We start from the raw sequence: 16674 nt of genomic DNA on the forward strand, positions 1-16674 counted from the left end.
AATGTAGTCCATCAACACTCATGGTGCTGTCACTGACCTCATGGCAAACTGCGTTACCCAGCATTCCCCGCGTGCTACACTGCGCTGGCAGCCTCAATAGGTTTCTGCCGCGCACGGAGAAGACTGTGCGGAGTAAAGTCAAAACTCCAGTCGTTTTGTGTAGCTACAACGAAGATACGAGAAAAAAACTTCATCGGAGAAGTTCGCATTATGGACCTACATTGATTCAAATCCAAGGATTTCCTTTTTTACGATTCTTCTCCACTTTGATACGGAAGGTTATATAAATGTAGGGACGAAGAAAAGAGCGAGCTCGTTAAGCGACAGAGGAATTAGTATTTTGTCCGGCTAATAACGTTAGTATAGCGACAGTTCACAGGCGGTTTGCTTGTGGTGCGTTAACGTTTACTGGTGTAACGGATCCCCGGCGAGGGAACCCCTCAACTTCGACCCGCAGTGTAGTATTTTTGTTTTGTTGAGGAAGAGTCTCTTCGGGCTTCCGCGCCCTTGGTTTGCCGCTGCGAAAGTTCCCCGGCGGTAAGGTGCAGCCACGCCGGGGGAGGCACAGCGCGACGGCCGCTATTCCCCGGCTAGCTCGCCTGCTGCTTCTGTTCCCTCGGATCGGGGCCTGGTCGGTGAGGCGACAATGCTTGACATAATGTCCGAGCACCAAGGTACGTTTCACCACCATCAGCTGCGAGCTATTTAACGAACCGCTCCCGTGGGATGTGTGTCTTTTTACAGTTGAAATCGGTTGTATTCTGCGGCCGTTAAGATGGCTATCCTAACGTAAGTTGTGTCTGCCGTTGATGTTACGTTTGGTTGCGTATGCTGTATTAATAACATACCAACTTATGCTCTGTCGACGAAATGCCCCGAAAGTTGTGATAAAGTGAATAGTGTCTTTTTTGTCCACGATCGATGTTGTTGACCTGACGCTAATGTAAACGTATGCATTGCATAGTTACGTTAGCTCGCTAGTTAGTTAACGCGCCGATCTGTCTTAGCTTAACGTTAATGGCGAATAGCTGGATAGACAACAATACCCAACCCCTCACACTAAACACCCGTGACCTCAGTCGGTTTGTAGGTAAATGTTACCACCTGTCATTCACGAAAAACATTGTTTTTTTCCGCATTTGTTGAAACCGATTAAACGTTGCTCACTGCTAACGCCGAGCTAACATTGCTAATAAGCCTCCCACTTCCATTTCAAAAAAAGACAGCGCGATTAGCTAGCTGATCGAGTGGCCGGTCGTTAGCATAAGTTAGGTCTAATCGAAACGTCCAATTAGCAATATCGAGTTCAAATGCACCTCCCTGCACATGTATGCGCATATTAAGAAACCAACTAGTCGCTACCCTGATTGTATTTATCTCTGCAAAGGGCATAGCGTGCCTTTAGCTTCTCCCCCGAGTGTCAGCTAGCGTTAGCAGGTAGCATCCAGACAATACAACAGGACCAGTTTCCAAAGCTTTGTAGCCAACAAACTTGAGTTTTGTTAGCGACCCTTTGGCCAAAGCGGCCTTTTGTCTTTTTTGCGTGCACATCGAATCGACGAAAAAGTATTCGCGCTTCATGCCGAAATGCCCCAGACTTTGTGTGAAGTTCAGATGGTGATCAAGTGACACCGGTTGCGGTTGTTTGCAGACACGGTCAACCAGCGTTGACGATCCGATGACTGGCTTGCTGATTATCTGCTGTAACGGTCACCAGTTAAATCACCTCTCACGTTCAATGCGACGTTAGTTAACAAACACTGCTCCTTGGATGTGCGTAACACGTTTGTCATCACTAATAACCCCTATTAAGTTATTGATCTTTTTGTGAGCTAATGCTAGCGTTAGCCCACATGTGTCTCATAAGTGCTTGGTAATTCTGTGCATGAGCGTTTTTTCTTTTTGCAAAAAGGTGCAACAAGCAAGACTGGTTCACTTGTGACCAACATAGTTGTTTTTTCTCTCTCTGACCTAGATTCACTGTTATCGTGCAAAACGGAACCATTGGTGAGTGCCTTGCACTGTACATACCACTCGTACCTTACCTTTTCCATGTATGCGTGTGTGCTTCCCATCGCTAACTAAGACACCTGCTTTCTGCAGCCCCCAGAGCGGAAAAAGAGGACCGTTGAGGACTTCAACAAGTTCTGCAGCTTTGTCCTGGCGTATGCAGGTTACATCCCCAGTCCTAAAGAGGTGAGCCGCTGTGGATGTTTAGAAGTCACTCCTATTCCCTGCGCTTTCAAGATCAGCTCAAATCCTTTTTCTTTTTGACTTGCAGGAAAGTTCCTGGTCCCCAACGTCATCCAGCTCCGCACACAGTTCAGGGTTGTCAGCGGATGGAGGAGGAGGAGGAGGAGGAGGCGGCGGCGGCGGAGGAGGCAGCAGCTCCACCGGCAACACCTGGGCCGACGGAAGCTCCGACATCCACACCATCCACACGTTTGTTCGCAAAGCTCGGGCGAACAAGGGCAAAAGTATCCGCCGCATACACTCTGATAGCACTCTGCTGGACAAGATGCGCCTTAAAGACTCCCTGTACGAGAGCCAGGCGAGCGCCAAGGCCGAGCGCAAGAAGGACAAAAAGCTGAAAAGGCTGTCGCTGGGTTCCGGCGTGACGGCGGCGGACAGCGGCAGCAGCGAAGGCGAGAAAAGGGCCCGCATCAAGCGCAGCAAAAACTCCAAACTGCCGAAGCCCAAGAAGCTGAAAAGCGCCACGGCTCAAAGCGAGACAGACTCTGAAGCGCAGCACACACACTCAGAGGTACGACCCGCGGGGGAGGAGCCGACGGAACACGGGGAAGGAGCCCCGAGCCTCGGAAAGCTGCAGCCCGACGAGTCCATCAGGGAGGCCGAGATGAGCTCCAGCGAGGGTGAGACCTGGATCGCCGACGAAGACATTATGGTGGAATCAGGTACAACGCGTGCTTCTGGTCCTTTTTTAGAAATAACAAATGTGTTTAAGGTCATCTTTGTCCCACATCTATTGATTCAATGTTTAATTGTCCCCGTTCTCAATATGCTGGTTGGCTTTTTTGGGGGTTTTCTTTTCTTCTTTCTGTTTCTGCCAGCTGTCACACCTCATAACTATTTTTCTCTTCATCAACACAGGGGACGATTCATGGGACTTGATCACCTGTTACTGTGGGAAGCCATTTGCGGGGCGGCCAATGATCGAGTGCAACCAGTGCGGCATTTGGGTGCATTTGTCGTGTGCAAAGATCAAGAAGTCCAACGTTCCAGACATCTTTTACTGCCACAAGTGCAGGGACTTGAGGCGGTCTGGACACAAAAAAGACCCGTAGACCGGAAGAGGCTGTGAGGGACGAGGAACAATCCCCCCCCCCCACCTCCGCCTTCTCTCCCTCTGCCTCCTCCCCCTTTTTGCTATCCTCTTGACACTTGTTTTCTTTGATGCCTACAGCCAAACCAGCCTAAATTATCACGTGGATGGCAACTTTATTGTCAGTTTGTAGGATTTCTTTTGACAATCACAACCATTCTTATTTATCCCTCACGGTTTCCTTTTTTTCGTTTCTTCCTTTTTTTTTCTTTGGCTACTGTGAAGAACTGGACAGACGGCAACAATAACAACGGAGACTCATTTGTGTTTTTTTACTAATTGATTGTTTCATTAATTGGCTTCATTGTTGTATACTGTGCCGGTCGTGTGCACATAAACTGTCACATTTAATCTCATCCCCTCTAGAGGTGCATTTTGAGTTTTAAAGTATTTCTTGAGAATGTTGACAAATCAGTGAAAAACGGCCCCGTGGGAACTCGAGAAGTACAGTTTTCTGTTTGATAGCCATTTCCTTTCAACTTTCAATCAATCAAAGTTTTAAACATTGGCAAAATTGGTCGCGTAAGAGGTGGAGAACGTCACCCCTCTTATTTGTTCAAGTCTGTCACGATGTCGGATGATGAGCTCATTTTATTTTTGATCGTATTCTGGCGGTTTACTTTTTTGAGTTTGCATTTTTGTTTTGGTCGTCAGTGATGGTCACTGAACTTTAAAACGTAGAGATTTCACTCTCCTAGTAAAAAAAAAAAAAAGTGGTCTTTAAATTCATAGAATCTGTCAACTCTTATTCATTTATTGTTTTGCAACTGCAAATGTACCTGAATTTGCTACCTTTCAAATTGCACACGGACAAGTCTCGCAGCAGTGCACTTTTTAAATATGAACCCAAATACCTTCCCACTGCATATTGGGGGGTATTTGGGACGTGATGGGCTACGGCTGGTTTAAATCTGTACTTGGCACGTAGCTGTGTACATTCATGACTGAGCGCTTAATGTTTCTTCCTGTCTGGCTTGTTAATCAATGATAGCCATTTACCATGAACAACATTCACATCGGAATGCTACATTTTGATGTTTTTCTTTTCAAGTCTTTCTTTTTTTTCTTCTTTTTTTCTCCCCGTGTTTTAAAAACTCACCCGATACGAGGGCGTAGGGTCGCTTGGTGGCGAAGGGGCTGGGCGGCGCTTTACGAGATCAGCGGCCCGCGTTATGAATGGTTGTAAAATATTTGTTTTTTTCTGTTTTCATGTAAGCTGTTTATTTCTTAGCTTTCTGAGGAGCGGGATTAGGGATGCGCCCCGCGTCAGAGAATGGACATAAGATTGTCTCACATCGAGAACAAAGTTGTAGTGTACAGAAAATATGTTGACGCCGCGTAGGTGGCGGCGTTCGTTTATGTTGTTTGGTTTTACCATGTGCTTTTTTTTTCTTTTGTTGGTGGGAGAGTCTTGTTCTCCAGTAGCAGTTGCACTCTCTCTACAACTTCAATTCTGTGTACATATCCTGTTCTTTGACAACTGTACATATGTGAAAGTGAAGAGAGAAAATACCCAAGCAAAATCTATATTTTCTGCAGTCTGATATTGTTTTCTTTAATTGTAGCTTGAAAAATAAAAGTCTTTGGGAACATAACAATGGTATTTGAAATCATTTTGTATTGAAAGAACACAGATATTTTAAAACGGTGGTTTTGCCGCATTTATTTGCACACAGCAGTGTTTGTCATGTTTGCATCTTCTACCACTAGAGGGAGCAGGTCAACAGGCTTGTCACTTGCTACAGCATCAAGTACGGAATTAATATGGAACATAAAATACAAAGTTCACATATGTTTTGCTACTGAGTAAACATGTTGAGCTCCAGCATTATTCTCTGGGTTCTTCTGAGTAAATGTCAGGTTTATCCTGGAACAAAAACATACAAATGATCAGTGTCTTAACAACTTATCCACGCTATAAATCATTGAAATGTCTAAAGTCGCATATAACAAAGGCAAGTCATGCAAATAACTTACAAATATCAGTGATCCAAGAGTCACAGAGGGGAAACATACACTGTCCACAGTCTATTGAAATGATAAAATTGAACTAGTGATATACATGGATGTACGGTTTTCTCTTGGAACTCACTTTTCGGTTTCGGAGAGTGGAGATGTGGAAGCTGCTGATGGAGTCCAGAGGAGCAACCTTCCTCCTGTAGACACAGCGGTCCAAATCAATTCATTTGACCAGAAAGTTCTACGTTTCATAATAAGCATTCAGTCTGTACCGCACATTCTAAAAAACATGTTAAACTTTACACTTGTATTATTTAAAAGAACAAAAATCGAAAAAAAAACCAATGCAATCAATTCCGGGAAGCAGAATTTAGAAATCTCTACACATGAATCACTACACATCAGATGAAAAAGTTCTGATCATCATCAATGACTTATGACACAAGCTTCATTTTATATAGCTTTTTGTATGTGTGAGTACAAAAGTGTTTCAAACTAATTCACACCCATTTAAACAATAGGTCCCTTTCTCCTAACCTCTTTTCATTGGCTCTGTGGTGGAACTGGTTCGTCCTTTGGGGAGAAACATGCTCCGGTGCGGCGAGAAAAGTCTCAGAATGAGGGGAACGCTTGTCCGTCTCCCCAGCGTCACCCACAGACAGGTCTCCCTGCTCATCGTGCGGTTGGGGGAACATCTCCTGGTCCAGCCAGTCCACCTCCTGCCGACAACAATCATATTATCATCATATTAATCGTATACTTGCAGGTATTTGGGGTCGTCAAAAATGTACAACGTGAAAGTTTACTTTTTTGACTCTGAGTCCGCCTGGCAGTGCAGCAGAGGACGTCTCCTCTGGCAACATGTAAAGAGCCAGGAAAGGCAGCACACATGTGGAGCAAAGCATCTGCACGGGGAAACACAACCAGAGTCACAAGCGATGAACACGCCAGCAGTTCAATTTAAAAAGGAGCAAGGAGCTCACCTTAAATCTTCTGTTTCCTCAGCGGAGTCCGGTCCTCAAAGCTGGTTGTGGGTGCAGGTCGGTGTCTTATGAGCTCTTGATCAGCGCGGAGGGTATTTGTAGCCGTGCATCCATGGGTGGGTTTATATTATGGGGCTGGCATCAGTGGCTGTTTAGGCTAAACGTGCGTCCAGTGTTTGTGTGTGTGTGTGTGTGTGTGTGTGTGTGTGTGTATGTGTGTGTGACTATGTGTGGCTTCAGACGTGCCAATTACATCTCCCGCCTTCCCGCCTGGCATTGTCATCATTAGTGCCAAAACCTCTAAGGTCTCGCTTAAGAGATTTTAGGCGCTGACAAGATGCCTCGACACACGTACGTTCATATACGTATGCAACTCCCTTCTCCGTTTTCCCCTCAGCCGGTTTGAGGGGAGATGGGAGTGAGATAAGGTCGTTGTTGAGAATGTAAGTGTCTTAGGGCGATACATCAGCCTCATATCTGCATTTAAACCGGAGGTGTTTGACCACATGAAGATATTGGTATCCTCTCCTAAGAGTGATAGTGCCATAAGAATTAGCAGAACAAAATGTTACACCCCTGCATTGATTCCTTGTGTTTGGGTTTGAGAGAGAAGCCCAGAGACAGCGAGATCAGAGATAGTGGGCCTATCGGGACCCCGGTGTGTGTGCGGTAATCTGGAAAACTTGATCACTCCGCCTCGCCTGACTTCCCCCGGCCGATCGCCACCCAATCCAGACCACACACATCTCTCTCCACCCGCCCGCCCGCAGCCTCCGTCGCCACAAAGCAAAACAGAGAGCAGACAGTGAAGCAGGGGCGGATGAGAGATTGCCAGGCCGTGGGGCAGGGAGGGTTGGCAGGGTGAGGGGGGGGGTCCGCTCCGAGCTATGCTCATTCGCACACGTTTTCACTTTTCCTCCTTTCCCGCCCTGTCCTAATTATTTCTATTCTGGGACACCGAGGCCCGCCAAACATAGAGCAAGTGCTGATAGATCAGGCGTGTACAAGCATACCAGGGCAAGGCAGGCATCATGTCAGCAGGGGCCGAGGCCAGATAGGCTGCACTGATTACTCCCATTATCAGGGACAGGCCTCATTAGTAGCCTTTGGCTGGGTGTGTGACTGTGTGTGTTGTATTATCACAATACAGAAACACATGTCATCCTGAAGTTATAAACTGAAGGGTTAGCCTTTGAAATGGGGACATCAGGAACCGGTTTAGCAAGAGTTGAGTTAGTTGGCTGGAAGGACCAGTTTGTTTACTCCAATTCAGGTTAAAACTGTACTAATATATAGTGTGCCATGTTTAACATTTGAATTTGGGCATCAAATATATATCAATAGCATCATTTAATAAACTCTTGGCATTAGTTTGTTAGTTGAGAGGATTGAAACCACTCTACATTGTCTCTAGCGCGGATATGAAACAATCTTGGCTCAGCATATTGGAAATCATCTCCACAAAGGCAACAAAATCTCCCAGCATATCTTGCACTTATTCATCAAAGAACCAAGCGTACAAAGGACAAGTAGTGGTTTTATGGAGCATTATATGTGAGGAGAAGTGACTTCCATTTGATAAACGAAGATAACCGGACGGAAGCTGCATATTAAGTGTACAAATATAAGAGAGCTATTGATTTAGATGTCTCTCAGCAAGAAATGGAATAAGCATCACAAACTGTATATATATATAAAGTAAACTTTCACGTATTACAAATATATATATATATATATATATATATTTTTTAGTACATACACATGTTGAGAAACGCTTAAGGTCCTCAAGAATGGTTTAGGAACACAAAAGTGTGGTCCAGCCCCTATCCCTGTGTGTGTCTATGGAAATGTTGTGCGCGTGTGTGTTTGTGTGTTGAATCTCATACCCCGCCCAGGTCCAGTGCCCTATAAGTATCAGGCATCGCAGCGAGTGCCAAATATAGACTGGACAAAGACTGCCCCTTCACAAAAGTGAGAACCTTTCCTCAGCTAGAGTTAATTAGTTAATTATCTCTTTGAAACCGGAATTTGCCTAAATATATTTAGTCAGGTGTCAAATAGAAAAGTATACTACAATGCACAGAATACATTCTAAACGTATAACACAAAATAGGCAAATGTTAAATCTATTTAAAACATGACAATTGGAAGCCCAATATTCAGTGTTCTTTGGGCCTTCTTTGTGTCTCCAACAACCTCTGAGAAAAGATGTCTAGCTAACGCTAGGTATTAAGCTAGTTGGCTGCTAGCGTACAATTTTCACTTTCTTCCTTTTATTTACCTAAGTTAGGTTGTAAGTTATAAATTGTGTTTCAAGGCTATTTTTCTGTAGTTGTGTGTTAAATGTAAAATGAAATGCAGCAGGCTAAAGGTTCTGAAAAGCTGCGGTAAGGTAATGCTAAGTTAGCATAAGTAATAAACCACCTGAAAATGTTTATCTAACTATGTCTGAAATTACCAGTTAACGTCCAGTAACCAGTTTAAAATGTAACGTACTTATTTGATTCAGTGTTGGTATATTTAATTTTATTTTATTCACATTATATCGTTTCAAAAATAAGTATAATAGTTTATTCCGTTTGTAGTTTGAAATGTGGAGAGGAAACATGGCCGCTTGTCATTCTGCCTTTTGTCTTCGCTAAATTTATTTTACTTCTCTTTAGCTAATTTTGATTCAGTGCAGTCTCTTTTTGGATTGGCCATTATGTCTAAAATACATTTAGTTAGTTAGTTAGTAATGCTAGTCAATGCCGGTAGAAACGTTAACTGATTTAAGGCGGCGTAGCGACCGCGCGGACATGTCGTCAGCGAGGTGTTGGCGCGCTCTGCTGGTTGTTGCCATGACTACAACCCGAGGGCCCGTCTCTCCATTAAAGCTAAAACATTTACATTAGCCTTACACGTTTTCCACGTGTCCCGGGAACAACCAGAAACCCTGTGAAACATCTAAAACAACACATTTACAGTTCCCTGTGTGCAGAACGCGGAAGCGCTTCGTAAAGTCCGCCAGTGAGTCTGCGGGGGGAGGAAGACATAAAGTGCCTTTATGGGAGGGACGAGCGCAACAACACGACAGCTACGATTAACAGGTTGGCGTTAGTTAAGCCACTTCCTTTCCTCAGTAAGCGGACCATCCATCCTCCTCCACCCTTCAAGTAACTTGTTCACTTCGTGGGACCCGGAGGAGGAATCTTCCGCCGGAGAGGTGAGACTCCGGCGTCAAACGTCACCGTGTTTTATCAAGTTTTGAGCGGAACGATGGCGCGCTGAGAGGCTCTGGTCTGATCGATAAAGCTTCAGTCGGAGGAAAGGGCCGAGGCGCTCGTAGTCGTGCGGTTGAGAAGGTGTTTTATTTAGACCCGCGCTTCACTGGTTCCTTAAGGAGTTCAGCGTCGAGTCCACTCGGGGGTTTGAATCTCGTTCTTTCTAAACGGTAGAGACACGGGGATCCGTTTGTAGCAGTTAAATGACCTCTGCTAAAGCATTCCTCCCCCCACCGTTATTTCGGATGCATGTTGTTTCTCAAGCAGGGAGAACAAGGGGGGGTTGGAGGTGCTCCAATCTAATAATCTGCTCCTGCACCAGCATCCGTCTCTCTGCCAGTAAGATTTCATTAGCTGCCATTTTTAATCCTTGCAAAAAAAACACTTCAAGTGCAAAAGCATCTGGACGTTCCATCCTTTACCAAGTTTAAGGACACAGCGAATGAATATGTATCTTCGGGTGGATATCTGCAATTCTTAGTGATGGTTTGAGGTTGTTTTTGACTGAGCTAAATGGAGGTATCCAGGATACAATGAGCTGAGCATGTGAATGGAAGCACAACAACAACAACAACACGCATGATTTACAGTAAAAATATGAGTTAATCAATGTGTTTGTGTGACTGATCTGAGATTCAGTGTAGGGTTATTTTTTGTGTTTGTTCAAACCCCTCCCTTTTTTCTCATGAAACCCTCTCTGGCCCCCTTCCTTGCTGTAGTTTCCTTTAGAGATCTCGGGAGTGGACCTGCTTTTACTGCCGTCTCCTGAACCTTTTCGCCCAGCTCCTCGCCATGTCTGCTCCTGGTAAGCGGCCTCATGCGTTCAAAGGAAGAACAATGACTACGTCTCCTTTTTCAGATTTCCATCTTTCACTTGATTTATGAATCAGACAATGAAAAGAATCGCGAGTGAGTGTTTCTTCCGATTTATTCTGTCACACAAGTTAAAATGCTTCGTGACGTCAAAACTTTCCTGCATTCGGTGAACTTATTTCCCCACCGTGACTCTTAAAGTTTCCATTGGACATTCCGGTTCCTGTGAATCATAGTGAAGTGAATAGTCAGCTTGCTCAGCCTGCCCATTCCTCTCAGTAGGACAACTTGCACGTTGTGACATTTGAAAGAAATCCACAGAATGTTGACATTGGACTGGAGGTTGAAGCCCTCTGGGTTTTTCCTGTTGGTCCTGCTCCACTCCCGATGGAAACGGGATGGGGGGGCGGTGGCTGCTCCGTCTCTGGAACGCTCTGCTTTTAATTTGCTTATGTTTTCTGCAAGCGGAAAAAAAGGAATGTGAAAAGAGGCGGAGCTGCGAGCCTGAAAGTTCACAGGGCACATTACTCGTGTCTGCAATTTGCCTTCAGAAGCTTCGTAGAAAGTCTTGCTGACTTTAATCTGTTTGGGGTTTCACATGCCCCACGACCGTAAGCAAGAAAGATCCCTCTGTGAAACTCCACACCGGCCTAAAACCAGTTTGGTCGGTTACACCTTCAGAAGGCTCGTTCCTTTTAGCCAAAGTTCATATCTCCAACGCATTCAGTTAACATTAATATGTGACGGAAGATTCTCACAAGGGACTTTATATTTTCCTGAAAAAATGACAAGATAAAAATAACACTCAACGCATGAGCTGAACCTAAAATGACTTGATTACAATGTCCAGGAGAGGAATATGACTGAGCACAAAAGTCAAGTTCCACTTTATTACATCCTCATGCGCTTCATCGGCGCGTCCACTTCCTTTTAGGTTTACATTTAAGCTCTTTTCCTTTTTCAGACTTTTGCTCAAACATCCGACCAGAGATTTAGTTTTTTACGAATCAATAAGCATTCAGACTGCCACTAAAACTGTAGTGAACGCTGTAAACTGGCTGTAAAATAAATTCCTGATTAGTCTAGTGTGCTCTGGTCTGATAAGAGTCCAAAGTTGTTGAATTGATGCCCAAATGAAACCCGTTATCAAGCAATTGTACTGTTTTTGAACAAAAAAAGCTCTTTAAACGGCCTGTTTGACTAAAAACCAGACCAGACCACGGGGCTGTTTACTGTGTCGCGTGGCCGAGTACCGGCTACGTATTGGCTCCTTTTGGAAGTGCTTCAAATCGCTTGGCTATTAGTAGCTTACTGGCCCCCGCTGGAGGGGGGGTTGAAAACAGGATGGTCCACTTTCTCACAGGCTTGTGACCACAGGGCAGCTGCTATCAGCCATTAACAGATCACAACATCTTCCACCCTGCCTCTGTGGTGCAATGACCTCATGTTTCTCATCATTATTATTATTTTCATTATCCAATTGGAAGGTTAGAACTTGACCTTTTAACGCAATACACGTTTCTTTGTTAGATTGGGTTCCGCTTCTTCTTTTTTTTTTAAATATCAGTTTTTCCTGCTGAAGCGTTCACAATGAACAGTTGGCACAATTCAAATTCAGTCAAATAAAGGGGCGGCGCTGTACACTGCCATATTTAATCACTGTTCCTGCCCCCCACACGCCAGTTTACCCAGGCTTTCACAGCAACGCACCCTACCCGATGCCTCAGCCCGGCGGCCACCCCGGAGCCCCTTACCCGGGTCCTACGGGCGGATACGGAGACCCCGGCCAAGCCCCTCCGGTCGGCTTCAACATGGGCTACGAACAGGGCCAAGCTCCTGTCATGTATCAGCCGGGCCCGGTCGCGGCACCGGAGTACGGCGCCCCTCACGGCGCCCCTCACGGAGCCCCCCACGGAGGGATCTCTCCGGCCCCGGTTGGGTCTCCAGCTGTGGTGCCTGTCGGGGTCCCACCGGGCCTCGAGTACCTCACACAGGTAGGACGGAGCGATCGCTTTGGTGACGCTGCCGAACCCGTTTTCGGATATGTTCATTTTTTATTTTTTTTATCTTGAACTGAGACGAATGATTCAAACGCCACTCCTTCACCTCTGGAATGAGGTCCCTCGCTGTTTTCCCAGCGAGCGGGTTTGCTGATAATGAGGCCGCGACTCATAGAAATGAGTGATAAGGAGCTTGAGGACACGTGGCACCCTAATGGGCTACTGTGATTAGGTGGGTACTGGTCCAGAGGGATCACTCACCAACCATCCCACATGCTGAAGGGAAATAAAAATGTCACACAAAGCCATAAAATGTAAAGTTTAGATTCTACAATGCAACGATTGGTGGTTTATTGATAATACGCAGATTATGTTGCTTCGCATTGCAAACAAACTTCTCCCTCCACAGTCCCATCGTTGCCTCTTGTTTTAAGAGGAATGCATCAGACGTGAGGTTGTATATCTTTTAGCAGTGATCCTCTTGTGTTTTCAGATTGACCAGATTCTGATCCATCAAAAAGTGGAACTCCTAGAGGGTAAGGCCTGCTGCATTCGGTCACATCTACACTGTTTAAACGCCAAATAACCTGCCGCAGTGAGCTTTAAACCTCTCCGCTATAAATCACAAACTCCTCTCTACCCGGCCAGCATTCATCGGGTTTGAGACCAACAACCAGTACGAGATCAAGAACAGTCTGGGGCAAAAGATCTACAAGGCCAAAGAGAAGAACGACTGCTGCACCAGGAACTGCTGCGGCTCGCTGCGCAGCTTCGACATGAAGATCAAGGACAACATGGACCGGGAGGTCATCCGTCTCATACGGCCTTTCCGCTGCGTCTCCTGCTGGTGTCCCTGCTGCCTGCAAGAGGTGTGTGTGTGTGTGTGTGTGTGGGGGGGGGTTAATAGCCTCATATTGTGACCAATAGTTCAGTTGGACCTAAATTGATTACTCACTCTGCTTACAAGTGATAAGCACTGTGATAGGGCTTTTCCATTATTAGTCTTGTTAATATTTAACCGTATTAATAAGCGGAGGAGTTTGTCATGGAGAATAATTAACTCTTACTTGTTAAAGGAGTTGATTTAATATTTAAATTTTCTGGACCACACCCTTTAGTCTTTGGTCTTACTTTTGGTCAAGATTTTGAGATATCTGAAGCCTCCCGCCTTCTGCTAAACAAACAGTCCTTGTTCAAACTGCTGTTGCAATGTTGTTGTTGTTGTTGTTGTCGGGAAGGATATCTGGAAAACTGGCAAACTATTTGTATATCCCGATATCCTGGTTGGTATGGAAAGAAATGCAAAAAAACCCAAGTTTGCATGTTTCCACTCGCGCCAAGCATTAAAGCAGCTAATGGCAGCGATGTAGCATATTCGCTGCTATGAGCACAAACACCTGCTGCCTCACCGCTCATGTTCAGCGGCTTCTGTCTTTCCCCCCTTCTCCTCGTGTGGCGCTTCGACGTCTTTGTGCGAGCGGTCTGCTCGGTCCGGAGTTTCTGAGGACTATAAATGGCTCTTTTGTCCGTCCACACTATCTCCCAGACCCTCCCTCCTCGCGTCACCCCTCCCGTCTCTGAGACGGCTCCTTTTCCCCGTTTGCAATCTGCCTCCAGTAGGTTTCCCTCTTGGCCCGACGCCACGCTGCTAATGGCTCACACACTGCGCTTCTGTCCGCTGGCCGGACAGGAGCCATGTGAGGCTTGTTACCTTTTTGTTGCCACAATGGCGCCCGTCGGAGTTTCAATTATCCTCCCCGCTGTCCCGTGATGTTTGTATTGAAAGCTGTCACTGTCATCGGCATGAGGGCAGATTTTAAGCTCTCTGCGAAAACCTTCCAGTCTTGTGTGTGTGTGTGTGTGTATATCATTCTGCGTGTGACCCACAGATGGAGGTCCAGTCACCGCCGGGCACCACCATAGGCTACGTCAAACAGGACTGGCACCCTTTCCTGCCAAATTTCTCCATCCAGGGTCCGAACAAGGAGACGCTGCTGAAACTGGAGGGGCCTTGCTTTGCCTGCAACTGCTGCGGGGACGTCAACTTTGAGGTGAGGTCGGAGGATCGTGGTGCCGGAGGGAGGTCGATGCCGCTCGCGTGAGCTAGGCGTTTCCCCTCAGTTGCCGGTCTAAGCCGAGCCAAGCTCACCAGCTGCAGCTCCGTGTTTACCACACAGAGATGCGGGTGGTTACGATCTTCGCGTTTCGCGGAAGAGTTCCGATCCGAGTTTGGCAATTTCTGGTAAACGCGTCAACGCTGATGGACACTGTTGTTCTTGACGCTCTGCAGCTGAAAAGCAAGGACGGTGACAAGCCCATTGGTCGGATCAGCAAGCAGTGGAGCGGCCTTTTGAAGGAAGTCTTCACAGACACCGACAACTTTGGCATCCAGTTCCCGCTGGATTTGGATGTGAAGATAAAAGCTGTTCTCATGGGAGCCTGCTTCCTCATAGTAAGGCCGTGCCCGCCCCCTCTGCACAACGTAAATGCTGCCTCAGTCAGAAGGTGATGAATTAATTTCCTTTTTTGTGGCCACTTTGCAGGATTTCATGTTCTTTGAGAAGGTCGGGGAGGCCAACCAGCGCAGCACAGTGTTTTCCTAAGCGGAAAACGGCAAGAGACAACTACAACATGGGAGCGAGTTCCAGTTATGCATTCTGTCTTCATGTACTTTGTTGTTCCATTTGTTATTCTTCAATTCCTTCCTTCACCTGATTTCCGCCTAAATGGTGCTAATCCATGGATCATTTTACACACGCAGACTAAATGAACTCTTAATTCCAGATGCCTGCCATGGATTGCTTCTTTTTTTAAATCTATCCAATCTCAGTAAATGAGACCGGCTGCCACGTGTTCCTTACACTCATGCAGTCTGTAGTTTGTCTTTTTGATGTGGGTGAACTTTACCTCCATCTTAAATTCCTGAAAAAGAAAGTCAACCGTATTTATATTTATTGCCGAGGATCTTTAGCCACGCTGATTGTCGGCATGGTAACCATTCAACTTTTTGAACATCTGCATGGTGGTATGCTGACATTAGCAATCATCCCAAAGCGCCAAACACCGCCTGGTAGAGTTGTAGGTTGGCCGTATGTGTTTATGCTTATTTAGGATAAATGGTAGTTAGGGGGAGATCATCTTTTGGTCAACAGTTACCAAAGCGCTCGTTCTACCACTCAGCCTTCTCTATTTTTCCAGACCTTGTCTTCACATTTTAGTGTACATATCGTCTAACAATACTGTAGTACAGGCTACAGTGCAAATGCTCTCATGCTCCACCTGTGCTTTAGTGGTTACCACGGAAACTGGTGCCCTTTACTAACCTCCATTTGCCGCTGCCTTTTTAACATGTGACACTGCAATAAGACGTGAGAGATCTAGTGTAACCTGCGTAAAGGAGGACTGGAAAGCAGAAGCCGTGGTTGCTCCCCGTCAGTCAGTAGCGGGTATTAGGACACACGTTGACTTTCTGTAAACGGGAAGAGACCTGAATGTGAACTCAAAGTCGGCCTCGAATCGTTGTGCTTTAACCTGGATTATAAGAAACATGTCAGGTTTGTGTTTGCGAAATGCTCCGAGTGGCTCGCGGAGGCAGCGCTCTGCTTATTGTATTCAGTAATCTCTCGTGAGACGACATGGGTGTGTCTCCTGTGAGGTTGCTTGCTACTGGTGTTGTTCTATGCAGCTCACAGCTCTCGCCGACGTCAGCAACTCTGTGTCTTTTATATATTGTATATGCGACCATTAACCTCTGTGCAGCTTGACCTCAGGCGGAAAGTGCGGCCAAATGTTGTACAGCACGTTCATTTGTTCATTGTGTCAGTATGAGGATAATCCACTGTTTTTTTCCTTTTATTTTTTTAATCAATTATATCTGCTCCGTGTTCTGTGTCTATCAATTAAAAAATACCCTGTACTTCATGAATAAATAGATGTATACGAATTCAGCTTTGCGGTGGCGTTTCTACTTTTCGGGAAGGTCTTCAGAAACAGTCTAAATGTGGAACATCTGTTCTCACTTGGAAGAAATGCTGTGTGTTTCAGAGGGAAATCAACAACATCAGCCAAAGTCCAGTTCGACTAAACCTCCGCTCTTTAGTTACTGGGCAACTTCCTCACCACAACATGTACTTTATTGGTGTCATTACGGGCTTCCTTTATCTATAGAGGCGTCATCTATGCCCTACCTCCGATGTAACAAAAGGAGGGAAAAACCTTTCACGTGAGCCATTTCAAATGAAACTGCTCCATCGTCTGGCAAAGAGTGGGAAACACAGACTTGTTGGAGCATGTCTGTACACGACTACCTCCGT

The 16674-nt window shown here is 45.8% G+C and overlaps 3 protein-coding genes across 3 annotated transcripts; 2 read left to right on the forward strand and 1 right to left on the reverse strand.

Moving 5' to 3' along the window:
• Positions 1-62: 62 nt before the first annotated feature.
• On the forward strand, positions 63-4938 carry phf23b (PHD finger protein 23b). The gene is made up of 5 exons (XM_040180169.2): positions 63-674; positions 1976-2007; positions 2104-2196; positions 2282-2915; positions 3112-4938. The coding sequence occupies exons 1-5, from the start codon at positions 647-649 to the stop codon at positions 3303-3305; spliced, it is 981 nt and encodes a 326-aa protein (XP_040036103.2). The 5' UTR covers positions 63-646; the 3' UTR covers positions 3306-4938.
• A 40-nt stretch (positions 4939-4978) lies between these two features.
• LOC144410401 (uncharacterized) lies at positions 4979-6518 on the reverse strand. Its single transcript, XM_078107209.1, has 5 exons — positions 6286-6518; positions 6109-6207; positions 5840-6021; positions 5436-5499; positions 4979-5210 (listed from the first exon to the last, which is right to left on the reverse strand). Exons 2-5 carry the CDS (start codon positions 6205-6207, stop codon positions 5172-5174), a joined length of 384 nt encoding a protein of 127 aa, XP_077963335.1. The 5' UTR covers positions 6286-6518; the 3' UTR covers positions 4979-5171.
• A 2360-nt stretch (positions 6519-8878) lies between these two features.
• LOC120821716 (phospholipid scramblase 2) lies at positions 8879-16308 on the forward strand. Its single transcript, XM_040180649.2, has 8 exons — positions 8879-9490; positions 10268-10353; positions 12045-12355; positions 12855-12897; positions 13010-13230; positions 14251-14412; positions 14652-14813; positions 14905-16308. The coding sequence occupies exons 2-8, from the start codon at positions 10341-10343 to the stop codon at positions 14962-14964; spliced, it is 972 nt and encodes a 323-aa protein (XP_040036583.1). The 5' UTR covers positions 8879-9490; positions 10268-10340; the 3' UTR covers positions 14965-16308.
• The last annotated feature ends 366 nt before the right edge of the window (positions 16309-16674 follow it).

Source organism: Gasterosteus aculeatus, chromosome 7, assembly GCF_964276395.1.
Source record: "Gasterosteus aculeatus chromosome 7, fGasAcu3.hap1.1, whole genome shotgun sequence".
Taxonomy (NCBI): Eukaryota; Metazoa; Chordata; class Actinopteri; order Perciformes; family Gasterosteidae; genus Gasterosteus; species Gasterosteus aculeatus.

Excerpts from the sequence above, each read along its gene's own strand:
- LOC144410401 (XM_078107209.1), bottom strand. The coding sequence starts at position 6,207 with ATGCTTTGCTCCACATGTGTGCTGCCTTTCCTGGCTCTTTACATGTTG. Across the intron at positions 5,500-5,839 it reads CACAGAGCCAATGAAAAGAG|GAGGAAGGTTGCTCCTCTGG; the intron begins GTTAGGAGAAAG and ends CTGTGTCTACAG. Across the intron at positions 5,211-5,435 it reads CCACTCTCCGAAACCGAAAA|GATAAACCTGACATTTACTC; the intron begins GTGAGTTCCAAG and ends TTTTTGTTCCAG.
- LOC120821716 (XM_040180649.2), top strand. Across the intron at positions 12,356-12,854 it reads GCCTCGAGTACCTCACACAG|ATTGACCAGATTCTGATCCA; the intron begins GTAGGACGGAGC and ends TTGTGTTTTCAG. Across the intron at positions 14,814-14,904 it reads TGGGAGCCTGCTTCCTCATA|GATTTCATGTTCTTTGAGAA; the intron begins GTAAGGCCGTGC and ends GCCACTTTGCAG.
- phf23b (XM_040180169.2), top strand. The coding sequence starts at position 647 with ATGCTTGACATAATGTCCGAGCACCAAG. Across the intron at positions 2,008-2,103 it reads CGTGCAAAACGGAACCATTG|CCCCCAGAGCGGAAAAAGAG; the intron begins GTGAGTGCCTTG and ends TGCTTTCTGCAG. Across the intron at positions 2,916-3,111 it reads AGACATTATGGTGGAATCAG|GGGACGATTCATGGGACTTG; the intron begins GTACAACGCGTG and ends TCATCAACACAG.